The sequence below is a fragment of the Cheilinus undulatus genome, linkage group 11, assembly GCF_018320785.1.
Source record: "Cheilinus undulatus linkage group 11, ASM1832078v1, whole genome shotgun sequence".
Lineage (NCBI taxonomy): Eukaryota > Metazoa > Chordata > Actinopteri > Labriformes > Labridae > Cheilinus > Cheilinus undulatus.
The window spans coordinates 38,067,420-38,095,258 of record NC_054875.1 but is presented as its reverse complement, the minus strand read 5'-3'; the positions used below and the strand labels follow the sequence as shown (position 1 = coordinate 38,095,258).

At 37.9% G+C, this 27,839-nt stretch overlaps 2 protein-coding genes across 4 annotated transcripts in view; one reads left to right on the top strand and one right to left on the bottom strand.

Annotated features, from left to right (window-relative positions):
• The window catches only part of zgc:162200 (uncharacterized protein LOC558638 homolog), a 64,135-nt gene that overhangs the window by 5,657 nt on the left and 30,639 nt on the right, over positions 1 to 27,839 (top strand). The window contains exons 2-3 of one of the 2 annotated variants that reach the window (XM_041799108.1): positions 6,329 to 6,455; positions 23,891 to 24,039. The gene's annotated coding sequence lies outside the window, so the exon portion shown is untranslated. Of the gene's footprint in view, positions 1 to 6,328; positions 6,456 to 9,889; positions 10,019 to 23,890; positions 24,040 to 27,839 lie in introns of those variants that run through there. The other variant, XM_041799106.1, reaches the window with a different exon arrangement.
• On the bottom strand, positions 37 to 27,452 carry LOC121517397 (sodium-coupled neutral amino acid transporter 3-like). 2 transcript variants are annotated; one of them, XM_041799112.1, is made up of 16 exons: positions 27,248 to 27,452; positions 19,227 to 19,347; positions 16,230 to 16,314; positions 15,979 to 16,094; positions 11,674 to 11,747; positions 9,910 to 10,002; positions 9,722 to 9,803; positions 9,510 to 9,592; positions 9,281 to 9,339; positions 9,047 to 9,184; positions 8,729 to 8,808; positions 6,675 to 6,775; positions 6,359 to 6,483; positions 3,605 to 3,749; positions 3,424 to 3,527; positions 37 to 3,334 (listed from the first exon to the last, which is right to left on the bottom strand). In XM_041799112.1, exons 2-16 carry the CDS (start codon positions 19,265 to 19,267, stop codon positions 3,230 to 3,232), a joined length of 1,431 nt encoding a protein of 476 aa, XP_041655046.1. In that variant the 5' UTR covers positions 19,268 to 19,347; positions 27,248 to 27,452; the 3' UTR covers positions 37 to 3,229. The 2 variants fall into 2 exon arrangements, with proteins under 2 accessions (XP_041655046.1, XP_041655047.1); XM_041799113.1 differs by lacking the exon at positions 27,248 to 27,452 and adding an exon at positions 23,662 to 23,798.

Genomic DNA, 27,839 nt, shown 5'->3' with positions numbered 1-27,839 from the left:
CTAATGATAATCTAATTAATAGAAACTCAAAACGTGTACAAATGAGAGACACATTTTATTGACAGGTAACAACATTCAAATTAATTTAAAAATGTACAGGATGAATTACAAAATCAAAATTTTGTAGTCAATTAAAAAAAATAAAGAAATACACTGCAAAAGCTCAAATCTTGCAAGTTTCTGGCCATTTTTAGTCAAAACATCTCTTGCATTAAACACATGTTGACTGTTGCTGCTTGCTGCAGCTAGTGCTGCACGGTTTCGTCATAATTTGTGATTCTGGTTAAACTGGACAATATTGCAGTTTGCGATCTCAATGAAAATGTGGAGAATAATGATGCTTTGAAGAGTGTATTTCACGACTCAAAACATACTAATATTAAGTGGCATTAAAAATAAAATACAGTTCTGGTATATTAAAACATAATATATTCCAAAATATAAAAGTTTTTCTATTTTCTTGAAAATCAAGGTACTTCTACAAAGTGCGATAGTGGCACTATTGTAAAGTTAAAGGCCTTTCTGCAATGTGATTGGATTAATGGGGCTAAAATAAAATAAATGAAATGAATTCACATGTTGGCAGCCAATGTTGTGGAATGATTCTGCATAGCAATGCCAAATGTTTGCAATGCTCTTCCAACATCTTGTCCTATGGAGAGTTATACTTAAAAACTTTCAGTTTTGATCTCGGTTTTAGTGAGCAGGACAACAAGATAGAAGTTACTGCAGTGTAGATTGAGGTAGGTACAATCAGACAGATACAGGAGGAAGAACGATGCAACCATTTGACATCACTATCCAGATTACATTGAACAATAGATAGCCAACATGTAAATCTACTTTTACATTTTCAAAAATGAAGAAATCTAGTGTGTTTCTTTGTACAACATACATATAAAAACACACCATTTAGGGTGGTATGTCCAATTAAAGCAGGGTTGTAGGTTGTAGGTAAGCCAAATTCAAATGACAAGTTTGGCTAAATATCTCTTTTCAAGAGGGGTAATTTGCACTGTTTTAGTATTTGACCATCATCAAGCAGGTCTAGTAAAGAGACATTGCAAGTAAAAACCCTTTTTTGTAAGTTGACAGAATGCAGGAGTTTCCTTTGAATTGTTTGCCCTCCAATGCACCTGTTTTAACAAATAGATTGGTATTCATCCATTGCAGCGATATAAAAGCATGAAAATAAGGTCCTTATTTGCTTTAAGTAAAAAAAAAAAAAAAAAAACAAAGCAAAAAAAAAAAAAAAACTGCTAATACAGCAAGCAAATTCGCCCTGAAATGAGTTGCCCGTCTAAATTAGTTAGTATGTCCAAATTCAAGACACTTAACAACTAAATTTTCTTGTCTTATTTTATGATTTATTTTACTTCTTACAAGCAATTCAGCCCAATTTTCTGCATGTTTATCTTAAATTATCAGATGTTTATCCAAGCTTGTCATTTGAATTTAACTTAGAATAAGTGTAATCAGATATTTTGACTGTAAAACAGACAAATACACATGCTTAGATGAGCTTTTGCAGTGCAGGCTCAATTCATTTTAATGGGCTGGCTACACCCTAGACGATTTTAGGCCCGATTTGCCTCCATATTTACAATTCCAGGTCAGGCTGCCAGTGAGAACAAGCAGACCCCAATGTTGTGCACTTTTACCACTCATTCTCAGCCAGGATTTCATTCATTTCATGTCTAGGGATGCACAGTATTATTGGCGTTTCATCAGGCTTTAGAAATCTGCTTATATCAGCTGTAACTACTGGCAGACCAATGACGAAAATTTTTTCATCCTCAAACTTTAAATTGTGTTTAAAGGACTGAAGTTTTAGGTCTGAGAAATGTTTAAATATTGGTATCAGTATCTTTATTGATATCGTCTAGAATGAATTTGTAAATATTGGCCATTAAAAATCGAATATCGGCATCCCTTTGCTCTTCCTAGTATCTTGTTTTTGTTGTGGATGTTGATCCTCCATGTTTGTTTGTCTTCTGAGGTCACGCTTAATTGCGTCTGTGTAATCGTTAATACACACTACAGGATGTAGTCTTGCAGTCTGGCCGAATAATGCTATGTTTGAATTCATAGAATTAAAATGTATAAAGTTGGTTGAAACAGTCCACATGTCTTCCGTCTCCCACGTTTTGAAAATCGTCTGGTAGCCAGCCTTAAAAACCATAGATCATAATTCACCATACTGACTTTATGGACTGCCTGAACAGACACATCGTTTTAACACTGCATTTTTATGTACATTTTTTATAGGCCTTTGCCAAACACAGAGAAAATAATTTTATATGACATAAGGTTAACTTCTTTGGTTTGCAGCTAGGTTTTTTTTTGGTTTGGAAATAACTTAAAAAATGTACAAACAACTTTGCGTGTCTGTTCACTCACATTTGATTGTCAGTAACTGTCTGATTGACCTTCACTGATAGCAGCTGAACACCACAAATTGCACCATTTCTGTCGGATTATTCACAGATAAAGGTCATGTCAGACTTAAAGCTGATCATTTTAAATTATTTCAATAGATTAACAAAAAGAATCACATTATAATTTAATTTTAAAAGAGATTGAAAGCTCTATTTTGATAGTTTGGATTGGAATGGTTAGTGTGAAACTGCAGACTAACCCTTATGTTTCTATGTTGGGAAAAGGTAGACAACACTGCACCAGCAGGTCAGGAGTCCCAAAGAAGAGTGAAATAGCATCTGATGGAGAGTTTTGGTTAAAAAAAAAAACAATTCAGAAGGATTGACGCTATAATTTCTGTCCTGTAAATCTGAAATATAGGGAAGTAGATTAGAAAGATTTGGCAGTGACTGAGCTATTCCAGGGAACTGTGCACATCCAAACTCTAAAATTGGATTTCCATTTGAGTCATGCTGTTCCCATTCAAGCCCTTTTTTTTTGCATTTCTGCACATGCCTCCAAACAAGAACCTCACTGCGAGTCATTACATGGGTTTTTTTTCAGTCAGAACACAGTGCTTCTGTGTTCTCTCCTCCTCTACAGGGCTTTTTTCTGCCCTGCATCATGTCGAAATGCTTGCCTTTTTTAATTGTTCTAGGTGAAGGGTTCTTCAGATGTCCTTCATATTGTGCGGCCAAACTTTCTCGTTCAGCTTTGGATGAGATCTCCGCAGATCAGGGATTATTTTAAACACAGGGAGGGAGCTTGGGGTTGGCATTATGTTTGTAGTTTCTCAGCTCTGTCACGGCTGCTAGTGTGCACCTCCGCTTCTAGACTCTCCGGTCACCCAGTCAATGATGATAAATGACAAACTCATGACCATGAAGATGAATCCCACAGCAGCGAAGCATGCAGCCTGGAGGAGTAGACCGATAAAAAAAATCTATCAGAAATTAAGGAAATTGAAGTGTCAAAGTTTTGAAAGCACTAGGATTTGAATCATACCTGAATTTTAGGTCTTGACAGAAGAGGCTCCTGGTCCTCAGGAATGATCCGAATGTAGAAGATTCCAGGAAGGATGAAAATGAGGCTGGGGGCAGATGTGGCGCCTGAGGATGAGGGAAGAGGTTATTTCAGTAATAATTTTGCATTTGAGGAAATAACCGAAGTTTGTAGTGAAACCTACCAATGATGCCAAAGATGTCCCGGATAGAGGGCACGAAGATCACAAGTAGGTTGACAGTGAAGATGAGACTAAATGCGATGCAGATGTGAATTGCCCAATTGAAAGGTTTTTCAGGGAAGAAGATCTGGAGCAAGGCCCTGCGGATCTGCAGAGGAAGGAATGGAAGGAATGTTACATATGAGATCCAAGCATGAAGACTGAGCAGTAGAAATAGACAAACAGGAAGGATGAAGGGGAATTTAGGAACTGCTGCTGAGAAACTTATCTGGTAAAGTTATGGTTAAGATAAACTCTAAAAAATGCTTACTAAAGACTTTAAAAGAAGTAGATGGCTCTTCAAATAAACTAAATGAGGAAGTGCCTTGAATTAGCATTATATACTCTTAAAAGCCAGCGGGGTGAAACTTCTCTTGGTCCAAGAAGAAGTCAAATTATTTCTTTGATAAGACAGAACTTTAAAAATTCTGAAAATTCATGCAGCAAATAAAAAACATTCTGGTTCTGACTAAAGTGTAACATCTTTTCAACTCTTTGGGCCAGTCAAGACTTTGTTGTCTTAAGAACAACCCCCCCTTAAAAAAACAAAAACTTAACTAGACTACTTTTCATGTCCTTTCTACCCACTTCCACTAAGGGGCCTTCATTACCAATGATGTCGTTTTTTTAGAAATTCACAGTATGTAAATTCCGCCACCAGGGGGCTCTCAATCAAAACAGTGACAAAAGATGACATGTAGAGACATGCTGTTCATTTCTGCCCAAATCTTTCCTGCTTAATTCTTTTGTTGTTGTTTTTTAAGGGCTCTGTTCAATGCAAATAAACCATACTACAATGGGTATGATAACTAAACAGTAAACCACTGTTTTTGTTTCACGGGGGAATTTCACAAAGCAAGTGAAAAGATATTGCAGGCATTCTGCCGCAAGTTACTCTCAAGGCATTATGGAGTCACTCAAGACGGAAACCATTTTTCTCTTATTATGTGATTTTCGTCCATAGAGAATCCCAGAAGTAGACCGTATAGTACAGTTTTTTTCTAAATTAGAAAAAGGAAACAGTAGAGGTGGGAAAAGCTGACAGTGTGTCTCGACTCAACTTGAAAATGTCTGGTGGGGCCACACCATTACAGGAGCTGGAGTTGAATGAATGGAATTATGTTATCTCTCAAGACAAAACATGTAAAGTAGCCTCTTTGACACGTGTTGCAGTATCTTTAGTTGTTGTATAGTTGTACTAATAACATGTGGTGGCACAAATCCCCATGGCACACCAAGACTTGTTTCAAGGCATACCAGTGTGCCTCAGCACATCATTTAGGAGCCATTGTGTCATGAGGTGGGCTCAGGTGACAGAGCATGTAGCCTATGTCAGAGAATAATCTTGGTCCATAAAAGTAAGCAGGACAAAACATGAATGGGAAATGGCAACAGAGCAGCAACTTCCAGTAGCAGTTCTTGCTTCCCTTAGTTGCAGTCTTTGACGTAAAAGCTAGTGTTTCTAAGGCAAAGACAAACATGTTGTATGTGTCATTGTGGTGTACGGTAAGTCCTGTTAAAATTGGAGAAATTCAGAATTTCTCTAGCTTTGGCTTAGTGTAAATTCTCAACTTATGTATGACAGCAGCCTTTTATAAATCAATTTGGACATTTTAGTACAAAAATTCTACATATTGTACCTTAAAGTCTACACATTAGGTTAGTTAGTGAGGCATGGTTGGTTAGCAATAAGATATGTTTACTAAAACTTCATTTTAAGAAGTAGATTAGTATTTTTTTGCCTGATTATTTTTAAGAAGAAATCCTGTTTGCTTTTGCTGTTATAGGACTTAAACTGAATAGAGGGATTTTTTTTGCATACAGTAACATACATTTAATGATTTTTTTAAAAATGTTTTTAACTGAACTTCCAGTCGATCAATCAGTTATTTTTCTGCTACAAGAATAGGGCTGGGAAATTAATCACAAGTTAGATTAAATCCCAACAAGGCCTGCTGCAATTTTCAAATTGCAGAGAGTGCAATATTTTTCAAATCTTAAATTTGTCAAAATACATTTTTTTTGCAGCAGCGGTTTAATGCTCTACACATTATGCATACAATCATTTGTCTTTTTCAGAATAGTTAATGAGAATAACATTAAAGAAATCATCCCTTCAGTATAGCAATCAATATCAAATTTGCTATATGAGCAGAAAATCCAAATTAGATATTGTTTTTTCAAATCTTTCATCTCTAGTTGAATTTATCTTATGTTGTGTTAGTTATAATATTGAATGATTTTTGCTTATGTTTGTTGAATTATACATAAGATAAGGAACCTAAAAATAATGGCATATTAAATCGCAATTGCAACATCGGGGAGAAAAAATCCTAATCAGGTTTTTTTTCTCAAATTGTTCAGCTCTATTTAAGAATATCCCCAAAATACAAATATCTGTTTTTGTTTACTTTGGTCAGCCATCTAATGACATAAAATATTCAATTTAAAATAAGAAAATTTGGGCTTTTTTTAAAATTGTTTTACCCAGGGATTTTTTTTATCCATCTGTAAATATATGACTAAATTAATCATTTCAGCTCTGTTTTCTCCTTTACTGTTTTTGTCTCTCCTTTTTTAAAATGTGATTATATTCAGCCTTTTTGTGTGATGAACTAAAACAAATTTAAAGCGCAAAAAGTGCAAGGAATTTCTAACTATAATTTTTATTCCCTTCTATTTTGTTAGAATATTCTTAATTCAGGTTCAATGTCTTACCGGAAACAGAACCACAGGGACGGTCAGCGTTACGGCCACCAGCACAGCCAGACGGACGCAGAGAATCAGGACGTCCAGGGCGCCTGCTCGATTATAGGTGTGTAACAGCTCAGACTCCACAGCACCTACACACAAAGGAGCATGCACACATACACACACACACGTTGACATATCTCACGTGTACTAGTCCCTCAGTCTCAACACTGGAAAATGCATATGAGCCCTGGGCACAAGTGAGTCATTCATCTGTAGATCTTTCCATTCACAACAGCCGAATAAGCTGATCTTTGACTCTCAGCGGTAAAAAGTCTCTTACCATAAAATGTGAGGTAACCAAAGAGAGCAGTCAGCAGGTACATGATGAACATGGCCAGGATGGAGAAGTTGGCTACTTTCTGCATACGTTTCTTGGTGGCACTGCAGTAAATGAAAGCAGAAGATCCCATAAAAATTTAGAACAATCTTTTTCACATGTGCAGTATTAAAATATCTAGAAAATTTAAGGACAAACAGCCCTGAGTCTTCCAAAGAAGAATGAAGAATGTTGAATCATCAGTGTCTGATGATATAATAGTAGTTGTTGCCTTTACGTCAATGCTACATGTGACTGGATAGTTTCACTGTATCAGCAATAGCATTGTAAAGAACATACTGCCAAGCAGAAGAGTGAAGGAATCATCCTCATTACTTGCAAAAAAATCACTCCAGTTGCATCATATAAACTTTAACTGCTGACTGCCTGAATGCGGCAGATTTTTCCCAAATATTCTCTGCTGTGTCAAGCACCAGCTCACAGAAATTTTTGTGTGGTGGCAGGAAAATTTCCTGGTCAGTATAGGGAGAAGAATTTGCTTGCATTCACTCATGTTCCTCACCAGCATATACCCCATAAAGGACCCAAATCTAAGTAGTTTTTACTTTTGACACAATTGTACTAACCATGCCTGAGCATGATTGCTTCCCCCCTCTCCTCTCTCCTAATAGTCTGCTTTCACATTAGTAATATTGTCTTTGTAGGTTTTCATTCATCCTGGTCATGGTTAACCAAGCTTGATCAAAAAGAAGCAACTGGACCTTAAGAAATTCCAGTTGGGTCAAGCTTTGGATTTGTGACATTGTTCCATGCTTGAGCACACTTGTGTGTGTACATAGTCCTATACAGTTAGGGGTTATCAGCATATAGTTTTTTTGGAATCTGCCAAGAAGAAGCAAGAAGAAGATGCAGCCATGACAGCCACTCACAGCCAGACTGAGACTAATGTGGAAGTCCTAAAAACTACAGCTCCTTGAGTGCCCACCTGAGGTTGGCTGCAGAAGAGCCAGAAGTCAGATACGTGCTTCACATTGAAATGCTGATTTTTACAGGAAACATATTGACTGTGGTTCAGAAAAAAATATTTTGGTTGGAATAGTTGATGCCTCCAGGGGCATACACTATACTCTTATAAATCATCTTCTAAAAAAATAAATAAATAATGATGTAGAGTTATGCATAAGTGGTATGGATGATATAACTGCAAGCCATGATGTAGCTGTTCGTCAGGAGGCCTAAGCTTAACTCCACCTCTTTGTCCATTACCATTTTGATATAAAATAGGTTTTAAGGCAGTGTTTCAAACACAGCAGCAATCGCAGGTTGAACTCAGATGCCCCCCCAGTGGCCAAATGGTTAACGTCACTCAGGCTTTGACAAATTTTCTGCAGTCTATGGTGATGACAATTGTCTCTGCTCCGTGTGGATGATGTAGTCCTTCTTGCAGGCTGTTGAGGATGTTTGTTACTTTTTTAGATGCCAGCAATGACCCTCTTCCTATCTCCATGTTTCTCTGCAACTCAGAGGATGAAATGGGCCCTTTCTGCATGGAGACGATGGTTTATGAGGAGACATTAAAAACTGTCTTTATAACTCTACCTCATCTCTGATGAGTACCCAGTACTCTGTGTTCACATTACTGAATCATCCCAGAGACCACTTCTTCAAGCATCTGGTATGCAACTTTGGGGTCAGGTCTTGTTGGATCTGGGTACAGGCCACTAATGTGAAACCACTCTTGTACATTCTTGACTACATTTAGAGAATTTCAGGCAGGCTGCACTTGAAATTTTCCTGAGTTACTAATTCACACATGCACCTCATGACCTGAGACTGTTTGTCGGACAGGGGCAGGGTCTCAGGAGGCACAACATGAATGAGATGGAAATGACAGACGGTTCGACAGTCTGATATGTTTAACCTTTATATAAAGGCTACATGTAAACCAAAGCATTCACAGTATCAACAAAAGAGAGAGCAATCTAAGAAGCCAACAGAGAATATGTTTGTGATTGCACTAGACTAATTGTGAAATGGGTTAAAACTTTCTGACTTACTCTCGTAACTCTGTGTAGATTGGCAGCACCTCTGGGTGGCACACGAAAGCAAAGGCCAGAATAGGGATGGTGTACGCTGTCTAAAAATGAAACAAACCAAAGGTCAGCGAGTCACCTACTAGCACCAGGAAGGTAACACAATTGAGTGCTTGTTTTATACCCAAAACTGCTGTTGACATAACACACGCCTTAATGATGTTGACACAACACACACTGCAGCAGAACATGTGGCTGAGGAGCAGCTGCTAGGCCAACCCAGGAGTAAACACACAGGAGAATTTCAGGGAAACAGATGCAGGCAAATGTTTTCCGTCTTACCTGGGGGTTGATTGTAAAAAGCTTTGCATCACAGACGTCGTCTGTCCCGTTAATAACACTGTGTCCATCAGTGAATTCAGTAATGTTTGTATGTTCAGAATCCAGAGGACACGGGATGTTGAATTTCTTGTAGATTACCTTGAAAGAAACAAAAAAGTTAAGAATTTAAGTTTCTAATGGGGGGAATTTAACAGCATTGTGTATATTTTTGTTTTATAGATAGCTTAAACTCACCGAAATGAGGAAAAATACCATGCAGGAGAGAGAGAATCCACTTGTATAGCCCAAATAACCTGGATTTTAATGACAATATGTCAAAACTAACTCATGGTTCATTTTGGAAGAGATGGAACTTAACTTTCAGAAGTTCATCAACAAAAATGGGGAGAAGAAAAACTATGTGCATGGACAAGTATGAGGATGTAAAACAGAAGAAAGTGTGATGATAGAATGAAAAACATACCAAGTTGTTTCATGAGTGCTAGAGGAAGGATGATACAAGCACTAACAATGATGATCAAGTAGTTTCCATTCAAGAACCACTCTCTAAGAGACAGCAGGACAAACAGATGAAAAAAAATCAATACGAAAAATTCAAAACTACTGAATGTGGAATAAAGACTATTGAACTACAGATGAATTATAATATGGATAGTTAATCACTGTGGCACTCACCCTGTGTTTTCTTCTTTACTGAGGAAAGCTTGAATAACCAGCGGGAGCTCTGACTTGACAATGAAGAGGTAGCTGGACATGGCTAAAAGGAAATGAATGCAGTCTCATTTAATGCATGTCTAATTCATATGCACATACTCTCACTTACAGGTAACCAAGATATAAAGGGATAAATGGCTTGGCATTACCTCCTATGTTGTGCACTGTGATGATGCATGCAGCCAGCATTTTCCCCGGAGGACCAAAAGCCCGATTCCCAAGCTGCTCATAAGCTCGAATGCCTGAAAAAACAAAACGGTATGTATATTTTTTGAATGCTAAAGACTGATGAGCCTAAGGGCCAGTTAAACTCAGTCAGTAGATCAGGTGCTCCATATGCTGCAGGTCTAACTCCAGGACTCAGCCCTTTTGATGCATGTCTATCCCACTCTTCTCTTCCCCACATACCCTGTCTGTCTACGACTGGCCTGTCTGTAAAGGCAAACATGCCTAAAACAGTAATATACTGAAGAGAAAAATACACAAAATAACTAGTGAGCCTGAAAAAGTAGCCAAAATCCTCTATAAGTCATTTTTGAGCTTTCTATATTTTGACAGTAATTTCTCACAAAGCACTTTGAACTACACTTGATTTTTTCTTAAAGGCGATACTGTACAAAAATAAAATTTACTGATGACTGAAAAAAAAAGGAAATGTAGAAAACTGCATTTCCTCAAGTGACCACCAGAGGCTGGACCCAAAAGTGAGTTACTCCTCCTTTGACTGAATGTCAGAATGGCAAATTTTACTGCCAAACAGATCACATTTCAACAATCTCTCTTTGTTTTATAGCCAAAAATATCAACAAGTTAACCCCAAGATAAGAATTTCAGTGGTTGGACAAGGTAAAACAGCTAAATTATAGTTCCCCATAAATGTTTGAAGAATATATGCTTCTACTCTCTGACTAGAACAAAAGTAACAACATGTGTCAACATACTATATTTACCTGTTTGATTTGAAATTAGTTGTAAATGCCAGCTGGTACAACCACAATGAGGCGTAAATGTCATTTCAAGACTGAGAAAAGATCTCATATACAGGAAAGAGTTTTCACCAGTTAAAGGTCAAATTTTGGTATTTATTGACTAATTCACATGTGACACAAATGAATAAGGTAGTTAGAGAGTTTTTATTGGACTATGTTCCTCTCAGTGTATAAACATAGGGGGAGAATTGATTTATTGACAGAAGTTTGCATAACTCTTATGTTAGGTAGTGTTAAGCTTATCTTTCACTGAATCGTCATTGGACCTTCTTCTAGTTGATTGAGGTTAGCAGTTAGGAAACTGGTTGAATGTCAAATGGAGCAAACAAAAACTTTACAGCTTTGGGCATTTCCTTTTTGTACAAATGCAACAAACACTATCCCTATAGCTTATGTCGATATCAGAAGGCAGATGACAAAGCGATTTAGTTATGCTATGCATTTGTGCTTGATGACTTCCTGGTCAAAGACACTGTGATATATGTGCAGAACACCTGGTCCAGTTTAGATCTAGGCATATGTGGAGGAGTAAATTGACCTCCAACTGCATTATGCAGACGTGTTAGTCCAAACTTTGGTAAATTTAACTTTGTATGATGTCAGTCAGACTGACATGTAAACATGTACTTCAAATGTCTAGTTTTAGTTTGGCTCAAACAATGAATCAACATACTACATGTTAGCTAACCTCTTGCTACTTTCAAGCTCCACCCTCTTGACCAAATATGGTCATTTCTGATTGTAGATATCAAACAGGGCAGGTGGCAAAATACCAAAATCAAGGCTTCAAATGGCCTGTTTCAAACATGTGGATGCTGCTGGGATGGCTAAGTGCATTATTTATGCAGTTGATAGAGATCACTCATGAATGTGGAATTGACTCAGTGGTTACATATGCTAAGTGCTAAGTTATTTGTAACTTACCGACAACTCCAGCACTTTTTAGCAGGAGATGAATTGAATATGCAGACAGAATGGCAATGAACACCAACAGGATTCTGCAACACAAGAACAGCAATTAAGAAAATGCAATCCATCTCTGACAGTGACACAACAGAGGAGAAACTTAAAGTATACAATTATTATTGATGTTGCATTTGTCCAGTTGTACATCTTCTTTAACAAATAAGACTTTTTCTACCAGCCCTTATACATTTGAAGCTGCCATGATGAGTTTATATCTGATTATAAAGCTGACTGTATAGCAGACAGATGTCTCTTTATAAGACACAAAGGTATACAAGAGTTTAAGAATTAGTAGGTTTCAGACAGCGTGATTCATCACCTGCAGCAGAGATAATTTCTATATTTTCCGAGCAAAGATTCTCAATGAGTGCATTTACATGGACTTGAGTATTGTGGTTAAAAGCCTTAGCCAAATTTTTGCCATATTTAAAATATGACATTTACATGCAATCAGAGAAACCTACTTATTCAAATCCCTGTTTACAAACAGGAATAAATACTAGCATCCTGGTTTCTGATCACTGCCTCTAATTTGCATAAGCATCTGTGATCTTTATTTTTTACAACAAAGTGCAGTTAGACAACATTGGCTTACCATGGGCATAACAAGATTTCTTTTAAATCTGAAAGCTGCTGGAATAAAGCCATTTCTTTTGTTTTGACCACTTAGTAATATTTCTTCTGAATTTTTCAACGTGACACGACTTGCTCTACCACACATGTCAGGAAACCGGCCTGTTCATCACATACTTGGTTAGGTAAGCATTTCAATGTTATCTCCCATCTAAACTTCAGTTAAATTTAGCTCTTATATAACTGAGGGTAAAAAAAACAGTTCTTTTGTCACCATGCTTGTTTTGGTGATAAATCACTTTGCTGAGGTTGTGCCTGTGCATGTAGTTAGCACCTGTCAGGAACGTGACGAGGTGTATGCATGCCACAGTGTCCTGTTTCCTTGTAGAGTTCTTCAGGTAGCAAAGTGGGTCTCTCACAATCAGCATTAGGACTTGTCATGATCACAGATTCTGTAATTTGATGTTGAAACGCCCAAACACAGGAAAGGATACTGGCATTTAAAAACCTGACCAAAACTGGGACATGCAAGTCCAATGCACCCACAAAGTAATACATTTATGCCCAGTCAAATTTAATTCTGGCATCTAGCAAATCTAACTGCTGAATCAACTAAGAGACTTTTATTGGGAAAAGAAGACAGCTGTTGGGCAAACTCTCATCTGTCGAAAGATAAATTTGGCAAAGCAGGAATTTTGCACCAAAAGAAGTGATGACAAACCTAGTGCTGACAAACAATTTTTGAGAATACCAGTCTCATTAATCACTTGCTTTACCCTGACCCATATAGCAGTGGTTCTCAACTGGCCTAGCTTCAGGACCAGCCAGTTTTGTCAATGGCAAAGAATGACCAAAATAAAAGAAAAATAGAAGAATGTTGCAATTTAGATCTTGGATGGAACAAAAAGTACATCTAAAAAGAGACAGGATAAAACTGACATGTTCTACCCCCCATTTCCCCATGGTTACATGTGATTTTATCCCAGTTCCAGAGATCTTGCAAAATTACCTCATTATCACGAGAAAAACAGTCTTGTTCTCAAAAGAAAATGAGATCAGTGAGTTGAAATCCTGAAAAATATTCACATTACCCATTTTCATAATTAAACAGAGTAAAATAAAATGTGTGGATGTTTGTCTGCTAAGGACTGCAGTACTTTATAGACCATTTGCCACCATTTTTTCCCAGACATTCATTTGCACCCACCAGTTGAGGACCACTGCCTTATAGCATACTTTGGTTAGGTCACTGTAGCTTTCTCTGTAGCCACCATGATGCAAAATAAGTCAATCAATGCTCCTTAATGACTAATTTATTTTAAAAACCTCACATATGATTAAGTGAACAAATTTAAGTAATCTGTAATCAAACATTTACATTTTTACTGTTGCCTTTTTTCCTTTCCAATCCATAACAAGTTCCTTTTTCTTGTAAAGTTCATGTCATAATCTCCATTCTACCCAAAGTAAAAGCCGGTCTGTATCTAACCTTGCAAAGTAGATGGACTTGCCAGACTCCATGTCTGTAATCAGGCAATTCCATCTGGAAAAGCTCCAATCCACAATGTTTGTGCAACACCAAACTGATTTGGACCAATCTGTGTCACTTAGGAGAGTGAGGCAGTAGCTATGGTGGAGTTAACTTTTACTGAAAGCTGATAGCAATGGCTGCCTACAGTGCAGTGATTAGCTCAGATTTAGCTATAGTATAGTGGCAGTTTTACCAGAACTGGACCACGTTTCTGTAGGAAGTAAAGATTAGAAGCTTATCATGACGGAAAAGATGTTTTTTTCTCTTCTGCCGACCTGCTCCAGCATAAGTCTGTGATAGTTATGGGGGCAAGGGGTTAGTTGCTGTGTGAGTGGGTAAATATGTTGGCTGCTAGTGGAGTGATTAGCTAAGACATAGCTATAGTGACACTTTTGTCAGAACTGAACAACATTGTTTTATTAGAGAAACACTGAAAGCTTTACATGGCGAAAAAGATTTCTCCAGGTCTGCTTTGGCATGAGTGTGTGATCGTGGCATTAGCCGGTGTATCCAATGGCTGCTGCCATGGTAGCTGTTAGCTCAGATGTAGCTATGGTAAGGCTGCAGTCTAATCCGAGCTGGATCATATTTCTTAATTAAAACAAGAGCAAAGAGCCACAATGAATATTTGAAACGGTCTATCTGGCATGTCAGGCTAGTCTGTATTCACACAGGAAGTCAGCTGTAGACATTAGAAGAATCCAACATGCAAAACAACTGTAATTTTAAAATGCAGCACAGAGGGGAGATTGATCTCAATACATACATAAACCTGAGCTCAATTGTGATTTGAAAATTTCAACCACAATTCATCTCAGATTTTATGTAAGTCATCAAGTTAATGTTTGACATGTCTCAAGAGTTTTTTGACATTTCTTGATTTTACAGTAAATTATAAAATATAAAGGCACATTGACTTTTATTGAAAGTTAACTATTGTTAGACGTTATTGCCCTTTTTTGTAAGTTTTTCCAGTTCTTGTGTTTGACCTGTTGAATGTCATGACTGCACCTCTTTGATGAAACTCTGCAAGATCAGAAGCACTTTTCTACTACCCAAATCAATAAATGCTGTCTTTGATTTTATGCTTATAATTCAAACTTTGTTCTCATACAGAGTACATCAAAGAGAGAGAAATGAAGCTATTTTGCAGAAACTCAGTATGGTTAGCCACCAGTTCTTGGGTTTATTGTATTTTTCCTCCACCCACATGACTAAGAGACTGGCTCGCCATCCACCCTCCACCTTCCTCCCCCCGCCACATAGCACAGGCTTGATCCAGGCCAGGCGTGTCTTGGATCTGATCACTACAGGCTATTTTTATCCACTCAAATCTGATTTAGTGAAGCTGCGTGTGTACGAGCTCTAATGTACATTCAAACAGATCGGCCTGTGTAGCAGCAGCAGTTACATGTAAATACAGCATTACAGCTTCATCCCACACAGGTGGAGACAGAGATAAACACACGTATACACCAGCTCATAGCCCATCCCCCTCCTGCACACATACCTGCCCTAACACAAATACACACAGTCAGTCAGATGATATGCACACAGGCTATATATCAGGCCTTATAAGGACCCTCTATTAACTCTATGTGATACATATCCACTGACATGAACTTAATCCTGCTTCTAATGTTAACCTTTGACCAACGTTATGCTTATTATTTCAATCAGAGATACACAAAGATCTTCCCAGATGGAGATAGCCCAAAGCTGAGCTACGGGCAGCATAATGTGTAATGAAATTAGCAAAAAAGTGCTTGATAAAATTAACAAAACGTGCATTAACACAAAAGAAGTTGTCTCAAGGTGGAACACAATAAGAAAACCACTTAGGAGAAAAAAACCTTATACAAGAGGAAAACTGCTGTTAAAAATGACTTCACTTTGCAAAAATCTTCACAAAGCCAGCCTAGAACTCATAAAGTCACACAAACACACAACAACGACAGCCCTCTTCTATTATGTAAGCATATTTTGCCTTCCCAGATATCAAAAATCACGAGCTAAGATCAATATTTTTCCCTATTTGCACAACAAAGCATGATACTAAAATAGTTTTCACTGAGCAAATACACATGGATGGGAAAAAACACACACAAAATACACACTCATAAAGTTTTCAGTCCTGTGTGTTTGGCTTGCATACTCACATAAAAAGAATGATTCCTGTGTTGGACATTGCATAAGCCAATCCCAGAATCCCACTGCCCATTATGGCGTTACTGAGGTTAAAGATGGACATGCCAAATGAAGTCTTTCCCTCAAACTGCAGAAAGAAGAAAACAGAGGAAGTTACACAGACAAATCAATGCAGAAACTGAAATAACATCCACACTGTCAATACAATTAGATCTCATTTTACAACAGAAAAATCAATGGTATTGTTTAAACAAGCACTCACGTCGGTGAAGTGTATTTCTTTTTTGGCTCCAGGTTTATGAGGGAGAAACTCTTCATGTTCCGTCATAGCTTCAAGACCATCAAACCTGTAGAGAAAAATAATAATAATTCCCATTAGCAGGTATAAAGGGAGCAACTGCTTCTTAATTCATTGGATAAATTTGCATAAACTTTGAACACATTTCCAAGTTCTTTAGCTAAACTTATTAGAATCTTTGCTGTTTCACATGAAAAAGTAAGTACGCTCTCTTTCAGGGGTGGAAAGTTGTAGATTTGCAAACCATATCATCCTGGACAGTTGAATGGCTTATGCAAACACACAATGGACACTGAGAGAAAATAGTTTTACAATAAATACATCCATAATTCTTAAGCCTTTATTTTAGAGAAGAGGACATTGGATACAGTTGTAAATAAGGAGGAGACATGCAGGAAAGAAGCCACAGGTCAGACTTGAACCTGAGCTGCCCGTGCACAAGGGGGGGGACCTTAAACCTTCTTTAAGATAACTTTTGGGCTGATTACCCTTTGTTATAGAGATAGGGCAGTGGTTAGAGTGTGACACGGGGACAAGAGATTGAGGAATGACATGCAGGAAAAGAGCCACAGGCCGGTCTTAAACCTGGGCTGACTACATACATTCTATACAACCTAACTGCTAGGCCATCTGTGCCCCTTTACATCCAACATTTTTAAAGATTTATTGTTGGGATTTAAGCCTTTGGAATGATGTGCAGGAAAGGAGCCAGAGCCTGGACTTGAATCTGGGCCGCCCATGTACATGGGGTTGGACCAAACTGCTAGTCCATCTGTGCCCCTTGTGACCATAATTTACAAAGCTTTTTTGGGGGCTTGTAAGAATTTGTTATAGTTATAGAACAGTGGTAAGAGTGTGAAACAGGGGGGTAAGATAGAGGAATGACGTACAGGAAATGAGCCAAAGGCTGGACTTGTACCGGGGCTGCCTTTGTACATGGGGTGCAACCTAAATGCTTGGCCATCTGTGTCCCCTTTCTTCCATAATTTTATAAGATTTGTTTTTAAGCTTTTTTAAGCCTTTTGTCATAGAGATAGGACAGTGGTTAGAGTGTGAAACTGGGATGAGAGATTGAGAAATGACATACAAGATGGAGGCACAGGCTGGACATGAACTCAAGCTGCCCACATAGATTTGAGGAAACCTTACTGCTAGGCCATCTGTGCCTTGTATTTTCATGTTTCATGCAATTTACTTTATAACAGAGGAATGCCTTTGGTGTTTTCACAGTGCATTTCCTTGGCAGTGGCTGTTTATATATTATGGGCAGGGAGGATCAGATGGGTGGGCCAGAAAGGATAAATGATTTTTTACTAGGAAGGCATGAGTCAGGAGAACACCAGCAGTGCTCCAATAGCTTGTAAACACTAAAGAAACTGTACCCTTTGCATGGACACAGACATTTTGATCCTGCGTAAGATCCACTATCCCTGTGCCACAGTGGTCAGTTTGATTTTGAGTTTATTTGTTAATTGACAAGGATTTGCCACTATAGCTGCATCACTGTGCCACACAGTTAACCTTATTCTTGATCTTTTAATAATTTCTCAGGCCTGTAATCTAAGTCAAACACTCTGTTTAAACTATAAGGCCTGCACAAGTAGCCCCAGTAGCTCCAGTTGCTCCAGTTAATGGCTACTGTCATGCTGCCATAAAGGTACTTAAACCAAAATAAACTATAAACTGATAACACCTACAGCATCTTGTGAGAACACCACTTGGCCAGGCTTGATTGAGGCTTTTTTAATTCCTGCATACTGCCGTTTCAGCATGACAGGACTTTTTTGCAGAATATTTAATTACTTTCAGGACACAAAAGTAGCTTAAGAATTAAGAATATTTTATATTTTCGCACTTTGAATGTTTGACATAGTTGTTGACAACTCAAAATGGCTTTTTTAGTGGCGTTTCTCCATGCAGAAATCCCTCCTTGCCTTCTAAGGGGAGTTCACTGCTGCTGCATGACGTCATCTGCAAAGAATCTGTTCTCACATACAGCCAAAGCACTTAGTAATGGCATTCAGTGCAGGAATGTGGACGTTAAACCTGCAGAGAGGATCAAAGGCAGCGGTGCTAGCACTGCTAATGAAAGATATTGTATTTCTGCCTATGTCTGTTATGTCCAAAGTCATTTTAGCTGATACTAGTACTGATATTTAACTTTTTAAGCTAATATTCACTGATACCAATGCTGTGCCTATGATGCAGTCCTACTTATATTAGCCACAATCTATCAGCCAACTTTGCATCCTTTACAGCAATCATGATCCTATCTTAAATCAGTAAATCTCAATTTCTTGATTTTCTTGAAACTTTTGACAGATTGACTAAATGCATCTTTGTTTTGCGTGATTTGAAAGGAGCATCACCACTTAAGACTGTCATATTGACACTGCAATGGCATGATATTTTACGTCTCCGTCAGTCAGATCACATCAATCCAGAGTGTTATTTTGGGAATTGCAGGAGCGCAGAACAAAATTTTACAGTGTGAGCTCTAATTATACACAGTAATGTGTGTCACCGTTGGCTCGGCTGATTGAGTTCCTGCTCTGTTACGCCTTTGTTCTACCTCCAAAGATGGCATAGTGGGAGGATCACCTTGCCCCCTTCCTTTGCTCTGAGCGAGTGAAGGTGAAAGGTCACAGGGGTGTAGATATCACAGCTTTAAATTACATTTTGAATTGAGGTTTTGATTTAACAACCTGCTCTCCTGTTTTTTTTTTGACAACACAGGAAGAAAAGATTGTATTTACACTTTAACCAACACTCCCTTGGGTATAAAAATAACTTCTCTGTACTTCTAGTAAACATTATATGACATACTTTCTCCCTTTATCTTAGTAGATTTATACACCAGCAATTGTACTTCTTCCTCAATACATTTTAATCAGTGTAGCTCTACTTTCACTTGAGAACATAAGTCTTGTACTCTCTCCGCCCTGTTTTTGTGTATCTTACCCATCTTCCCTGCTGTGTCCGTTCATCTTCTGGAGCTCCATTCTGCTTACTGGGGCGGTGACTCAGACTTTGGTGATTGACTTTTGCTGGACTAAAAGAATCCTCTTCAACTTTTTTGAGACTGAAATAAAAAGGAAAACAAAAATTAAATATCTGATAACCTCTTTTTTTTAATCATGTACACATTTGGCCCCTTTTCCATTTCCTTTGTGAGGAAATCTAAAGGCAGCATGACATCAGCATGAGTGTGCAGATCTTTAACATTTCTCCTAAGTGCATTACCCTGCCTATGTCTTGTCTAAACTTGTTAAAGTTGAGACAAGATACCCTCTAAGAAGCTGAAGAAAATAGTGATGTGGTAATGTAAAAATGCATTCAGATAAGGGTAAAGTTTTGGCTTTGTATAATGTAATTAATACAAAGTAATGTCACTGTCACTGTTTGGAAACTCATGGCCTTTTAAAGGTAAATTTACTCAGTCATTCAAGCTCGAACAGAAGGACGCAACTGCAGACAAGAAACTCAGTGACTAATGTAATACAAACATGAAGTGCAATGTGGCTTCAAAAGGGCAAACTTATTTATAAAGCCTTGAGACGCAAAGCTCTGTAATTTTTCTTAAAGCCAAGGACAACAACAATGTTTTATGTTTCTGTTATCCTCAGGGGATGCATAAATCCTTCAGTCATGTTTCTTGTGTGAGTGCAGCTCCTTGCTTTAACTTTGAGGATTAAAAACTTCCAGAGAGTTTTAAGAGATCAAAATACAAAAACTCAAACCCAAGCAAGAGAGTAAGTCCAATTTCAGTTAAAAACACTTAATTACACTAATTTAAACTACATTCACCTGATAAGTCCACATAAACATCTTATTTCAGGATTCAAAAAGGAAAGAAAAGGTTGCTTGAACTGGGTAAATACATTTGATATGCATCTACATGCATAGTACATCTCATTTCATTGTGTAATTTTAACTTAATCATGGCTTATTATAACCTGGCACGCCAGATGGATTTGTTTCACGGAAACGGGCGAATCCATCTGCTTTGCAAGGTTAGGCTTATTATTAATCATCTCAAATAAGATGTTCATCTTGTCCAAGCTTGTAAAAATATTAATACTTCTGGATACCACTTTTTAAACTGATGCAATATTTTTGTATTTAATGAACAATTGTATCAGTAAGTGCCAAAGCTTTAAGAAAAGTTCCTTTCCATCAACAATTAAACAAAACTCCTCATAGTCTAGGCTGTTAAAGTGATTGCTACCAAAACATTGCCAGTGTATTTGTTCAATCATCATTCAACATAATTTAGACTGTGTCAAGAAGTTCATGAGGAATTAGATTTTTCTTTTAGGTGTATTCTTGCGCTTTTTATGCCCTTATTTCTGGAGATGAGGAGGGTGGATTGATTTAGAAACAGGGATGAGAGAGTGGGTGTGAGATATGCGGTAAAGGCTCGCCCCATGTACGTGGGGCACAACCTAATTGCTAGGCCATCCATACTCTGAATTTTGAATTATTTCAGACAAGAAATAATCAAGAAGTTTGTGTCTTGGTCTTAATTAGTTGGAGCTGTCCTGCTTTTTACTTTTTTACTCTTTCACTCTTTTTACTTTTAAACTAAAGAATAATTTGGTATAATTTGGTTTTACTTTAAATGTATCAAAATGTAAAATTCTGGTATTATGTCAACATGTTCAGTTTGGGATGGGCAGCTGGTGACTTGGAGGCCATGTGCGGGCCCTCCTCCTCACTCAATGCGACCCCCACCGAAATTTCAAAAAATCAAAAGCATGAAGGAAAGAAAATGACAATCTGACACAAAAACATGAAAAATAGAAATATTTCCCTAATAATCTTTGATTCCTGACATAAGTTCCCATTTAGAAATTAGTAATAAGCTACACTTATTTCTCCAAAAGTTTGATCAATTCTTCACTAAACGCATTTGTGTAAAAATAGATATGCAAGTAAATATAATGAAATTACCAGAAACTTGATAATAAATTATCATGAAAGCTACATATTTATAGTTTATTAAAATATAAATAATCTTACTTGTTGAATTGAGGAATAATCATTTTTAGGAATGTTGAGATTAATCAAGTTAATTATGATTATCATGGTCTACAATTGGTGCACAACTATTTATTATTGCAATTAATTTAATGCTCTGGTTAAGCCCCGTCAACGTCTCCCTGCAGCCACAGTGATCTAGAATATGTCCACTACTGCTCTTTAATGTCTCATTTAAAAAACTCTCAGACAGCTCAGTGGAGAAGTCAGAGGCATCTGCACCTTGTGTTATCAAACATTTACTTTTTTACTGCGTCCTGATCCTTCTATATCCACAACAAATACATTTTTCTTTGGTTGAGTTTGTATTATTATCTTATATTAAAACAGATTCGTATCCAAACAGGAAGTCGAGTACTTTTAGTTTTATACGGTAGAAAAAAACAAAAAACAAAATGGCACTTAAATGGTTTACAAGGCAAAATAGTGGAATTTTAAAAAGTGATAAAAAGTTGTGATTAATTCCGATTAACTACAGAAATTCTGTGATTTTAACTTATAATCTTTTGACAGCCCTAAACAGTTTGTGGCCCTTTAGCTTAAAGAACAAAATAAGAATGGCCCTCTTGGCAGTTAAACTTGCCCATCTCTGTGTTCGATAAATGTGGCTTTAAATGAGTGCATTGTGACATTTTGACTAGAAATTTGACAAATACAAGGGATGCATGATAAATGTATTGTTGCTGATATCCAATATGCTGGTATTTGAATCTTTATTTTAGCCAATACTGATACCGATATATAAATTTAGTTCAGACCAAAAACTTCAGTGCTTAAAACTCACTTAAAAGTTTGGAGACGTAGGTCTGTTGGTTCTGCCTTAAACTCTACAAACATATTCCTAGATACAACCAGTTTTTACGCTGAAATAGGCAGACATTTCTAGCTGATATGTTGGTGGTAAATATCAGCAAAAGTTGTCATATCTGCAAATAAAGCTGGTTAACCTTTTCAGCTACACTGTAAAAAACCAACGTAAGGGCCCAATGTAAAATAGTTACGTAAGAAGCTAACTTAATACCTTGTGTTGCCATTTAGTTGATGCAACCAAAGCAGTTGCACCAACTATTCAGAACCCCCAGAAAATGTTGGCTCTACTTAAATCTTTATGTTCACTTGTTATATACCTTAAGCAATTTAAGAAACTTTGTATAATGTGTAAACTAGTCCCATTATAAAAGTGCACCCAAAAATATCAGAATTTGTTCACTCAACATTAATCAGGTTGTATTTTTATAGTGTAATATCTGATATCATGCATCAATAACTAATACTCTTGCTTGGATTTGAGGGAAACGTTGGCCTCGCATATGGGTCCATTTAAAGCTGAACGTCTTTAAATAACAAATGTTGTCAGAGGACTTATGTTGCTCTAATCTGCCACACAAAGCTGGCATGGACACACTCTGGGAACGAGCGTAGGTCTGTGCTCCTGCCGAGGGGTCATGGGATACTTCCCCTCTCTGTGGGTCAAACTGCCCTCAGGATTTTCACATCTGACCCCTAAGGACACTCACACATCATTGTGCCATTCCTGAGGAGTTTCACACAGAAAAAGAAAAAAAGGCCTACGCTCATCACAGAGACTGACCTATGCATGCACAATAATCCAAACAGCTTTGGAAGTCGATAGTGGCGGACCGCAGAGATAAACAAAGGCTTCTTGTTTAAACGGTGCCATTTAGCCTAAACACAGAGTAGCCTTCTCCACACATACTTGCCTCAGGTCAACTCTGGTTGGAGTTACTTTCTTTAGCTACATACCCGGCGACTTTCCCAGGGCTCACAGCCAACACATACAGCCAGCAGAGTGCAGGCTGAGTGTCATTTAACATCACAAAAGGCTAGTTTTGGTGGAAGAGGGAACACTTTTACATTGTAAAAAGCTGATTTTACATTTAGGACTTGCTTGCTTTGCATTGTGTGGGGGAGACAGTGAAACTAGACAAACCTGGTTAACTAGAAACTAAGTCAAGCGGACATGTTCACCGGTCAAAGGGGAAACTCTTAGTCATTGGAAACACTTAGATATCAAAGAAATGTGGTGAAAACTTAAACATGTACCTGGTCTTCAAAACCAAATTCTTCATACAGGAATTATTGCAAACAACCAACCCAATTCCCTTTCTAAGTATAGCGTCAAATCTATTGAATAACCTTTTCAATGACCAACAATCTAAAGTCAAACAGACATTACTCCAGCCTCACTGTGCTGCTTAACAACCCACATGGCTTTTGTCTGACGCAAGAGCAGCTCACTATGACAGTTAGCCCTTCCCTTCCTTTCCCTTCCTCAACATCTACTACATAAGGAGACACCCTTTCAAACATCCATACACAATTTACAGCAACTTACCCCAGTGACCCAAGAACAAGGCTAGTTTTCCTTAGTGAATAACAACAGAATAAATCCTTGAGTTGGCTCCCTCAGTTTTCCCTCCTGGTGTTTATATATAGCTTTGTTCCCAGGAGTCTCACCAAGCTCCTTGGTGGTGAGGAGAGGAGAGAGTGAGAGAGATTACAGGCTGAGAGGGGAGTGAACGGGACGTGGAACACCCATTAACCCTTTCTTCTCCAACTCACAGGTAGACTATCACATCTGCAAAGAGCCTGACTGTAGGGGATCCTCTCACCAGGTGTCTACACCCCGAGAGACGTCGATACCAAAGTCCAGACAAAAGCAAATGAATGCAGCCCCCAGCTTTCAGGGCAAGTCTGCAGTTCAAGGCTACAGGTAATCCTAGGAGCCCTTTAAACCATCAGGGTGTTCATGCTGGAGGCTCATTACCATGTCATTACAGAAATGCAAGTAGAAAGGAGGGGCTGTGTGGGTGTCATCTGGTGATTGTTACAGCATGGACGGATATTCACTGCCAGTGTGTATCCCGCCGGAAGTCACAGTTACGCTAATTAGCTTAGGGGATAGGTGCTTTTTTTAAGATTGCTTACATGTGATTGTGCTTAGGGGTGGAAACATTGTACATGCTTACAACTTATCATGTGCTTGACCCAAAAACTCACTGTAAGACCTGAGCTGGCACGAAGAAGAAAAAATAACCAAGGCATGCAACAGAAAAGTCCACCTAGATTATTCATTGATTCTAACAGGAAGGCAGCTAAATGTATGCAGCACTTAACCCAAATCACAAATTTACCAAAGGGAACAACATAGCGTATCACAAGGTATTTCCCATATGGTATAGCACTTATCTAGGGATACATTGATTCTGATACCTCTATCAGGTATCAGTGTCGATACTAAGTCTAAGTACTCATACTAATAAAACATAGCAGGTACTGTACTCAGGATAATATTACAACATCATGTTAGCCTCTCATCATCTAAGTAGGTAGGCAACGTTGAAGCCATGGCCATTGACTCAGCTTTTCTTAGGTTGATGTAAGGGGGGGCTCCAAGGATAAATGGCTGTCTGGTAGTTGTTTTATGTTTGTGGCTTCACAGTGGGCCCACTTGAGTGTGTGGCATTCCAGGAAACTACCTATACCTGATGGTAACTAGATTATTTTTGGAATATTTAAGGCCAATAGATGATTTTGTTACTGCCAATATGTACGACCAATATATATGAGCTGTTAATATTATCATGTATTAAAAGAGGTGGAAAAAGTATACAACTATTGTACTCAAGTACTCAAGTTTACTTCAGTAAAAGTAAAATTACCCATCTATAAATATACTCAAGTAAAAGTAATAATACTATGATGTTTTCATTCTGTACTCTGCATGGATAAGTACCCGAAGCTAGGTACCTGTGCTTGGTCTGGAAAAAGTGGTATCAGTGCATCCCTACATTTATTGTGTCATATCATATTCTAGTGCAGTGTTTCCTAAATATTTTTTCTTAGAAACACCCCACACATGTACCTGAGCGCCCCCTGAGATCTTTGGTGCCCCCCAGGGGGTCTTGGACCCCAGGTTGGGAACAAATGTCCTAGTGTAGCATATCAGATCAAATTATTTCTTAAGGTATCTTATTGTATCATACCCTGTCCCTTTAAAGCAGTGGTTCTTAACTGGTCCAGGACCTATCCAGCCTGTCTTATGACAGAATGCGACCCAGGTTTCCAAAATATTTTCAACAATGAATGTTTAGTTAATTGAATATGTTGCAATTTGGAGCATGACTGGACCAAAACACCTGCTATAAAAAAGAAAAGGGACAAAACTGACATATTTTATACCCTCTTTCCCATTCATTATGTGTCTATTTTTGCCAATTTTCCAGAGAACTTTTGAAATTACTTTATTATCATGGGAAAAGTAGCCTTTTTTGCAAGGAGATAAATTAGATGAAATATTGATCAAAAATTTAAATTTAACCAATATCACAGTTAAACAGGGTAAAATAAAGGTATTGATGCATGTCCCAAAAGGACTTAAGGACTTTTGCCACTATTTTTTTTTTCAGACACCTAGTCGCAGACCACTAAAAACTGCTCCTCCCAACTCACCAGTTGAGAACCACTGCTTTAAACCATATCAGGAAGGAATGCACAATGTTATCAACATGATATCGGTACAGATACAACCTTAAAAAGTTAAATATTGATATGTACAAACATTTCTGTCGTGTACATGTCAGCAGTATATATCAAATGGTGACCTCAAATATTGCATTCTTCATAGTCAAATAGCATTACATCACATTGTATCACTTTGTATTCTATCGCATTATATCGTATTGCTATTGCTATTATTGCTATTTTATCGTGCTGTATGACAACATAATAGTACTATGTCATACTGTACTGTAGTATATAACACTATTTCTATTACATTATTTCATCTTCCCTTTGTATCGTATCCTACTGTATTATAGTGTACTGCACTGTACTGAAAAGTTATAGTACAATATTCCACTGTACTATACAGCAGAAACTTGTTGGACAGTACTGTACCGTACATCACCATACTGCAGAGCACCTTTATATAAAAATACATTTTACAGTGGGCACTGTACTGTTTCTTTGAATGATACTGAGATATTATAGTATGAAATACTTCCTGATTATCAAACCAAAAACACATTAAAGCTGTTTCTCTCTTATAAAGCTTTCAGTGTCTTTTACTTCTAAGGGAAGATTTCAGTTGGCCGATAAAGTTTAACTTAAGCTGAGATATGAGCTTTGGCTGCACACCCAAGAAACACCCAAATTTCTTTATCTCACCACGACACAAATCCTTTCCACTGTTACTGGAAGAGTGTGTTTCTGGTGTATTAAGATTTAATTAGGTACACTCAGAGGGCCAAATTTATAACTAACAGATGGTTTTGTTTAATTTGAAGAAAGGTTTATACTTTTGTTAAAAAAAATGTCACTTTCATCATTTCTGCACTCATGTTTGGAGCTGTTTTAAAGCAAATCAGTGGGATCCTGCTCAGAACAGACTGGACAAATTAAAGAAATCAAAACATATTGGCAAACTCACTAACCTTAAATGACCTTACTAACTTGAATTCAAGTCTTGTGAAATAAATCCCAGACAAAGCAACTACCGTATTGAATTACAAACTTGGGTAAAATATAGTTCAGTAGGAGCCATTCTGTCTTGGTAAAACCATTCATCAAACAGTTCATATTATTTTAGTAGGGAACATTCATGCCAGCATGTGGAGCCAAGATACTCTCCCATTTCAGTGAGTCATTTAAAATCCCTCCTCTGTGCTTTTCATACTGCCAGCACGTCCCACTGCTAAAGGGGCTTAAATATATCCTCATCTGAAGAGTTAAAGCAGAAACTGCCGAAAAAAATAAAATCTTCATTTCAACTTAAGATTCAATACACAACCAGAGGGGGAGAGAGAGAGAGAAAGTTTCTGAGGAATCTGCCCTCATGTATGAATGGGAAATTGTGTCGTGGCCCACATGCTCTAGCAGCTGCTGAAAAACTGGAATAAACGCCCTCTTCTGGTACTCACCTCTCTTGTTTCAGTCTCACAAAAGGATGTCTTCAGTCTAGACAGAAGTTTCAGGGTAAAAGTTGAAACTTTTGAGCTGGTTCACCTGAGTCTCCGTTACCCAAAGCCGGGAGCGTTTCTTCAGCTGTTAGAGGAGATAGAAAGAGGAAAAGGAAGGAAGGGGGAGGCAATAATTGCGCGCCCTGCCATTTCAAGCTCCTCCCTGCTTAGGCCACTAGTGGTGCTCTGTTACATTATGAAGAACAGAAGTCTAATTCTACACATGGGGGCTCTGACACTCTTGATCCCAGTTCTTTACCCCAAGAACTTCTCAAAATTTCCAGGCAGTGTTTATATTGAAACATGAGGTACAAAAATTCACTCCTGATGTTAAGACTCTACCCTCTGGAATGAATCACATTACTGTGGTAATGCTGCGCAGCTGGTAGTGTCAATAAAACGTGTGGGTTTTGGAAAGATACTTTTCATTAGTTGTCTTGAGTTCACCTTTGTGCAAACTAGCTAAGCACTGCCATCTAGTGAGCAAAAACTATGAGGCATCATCCGCATGATGTGGGGCACTTGGGGACAAATGTTTCTTCATCCATTATTT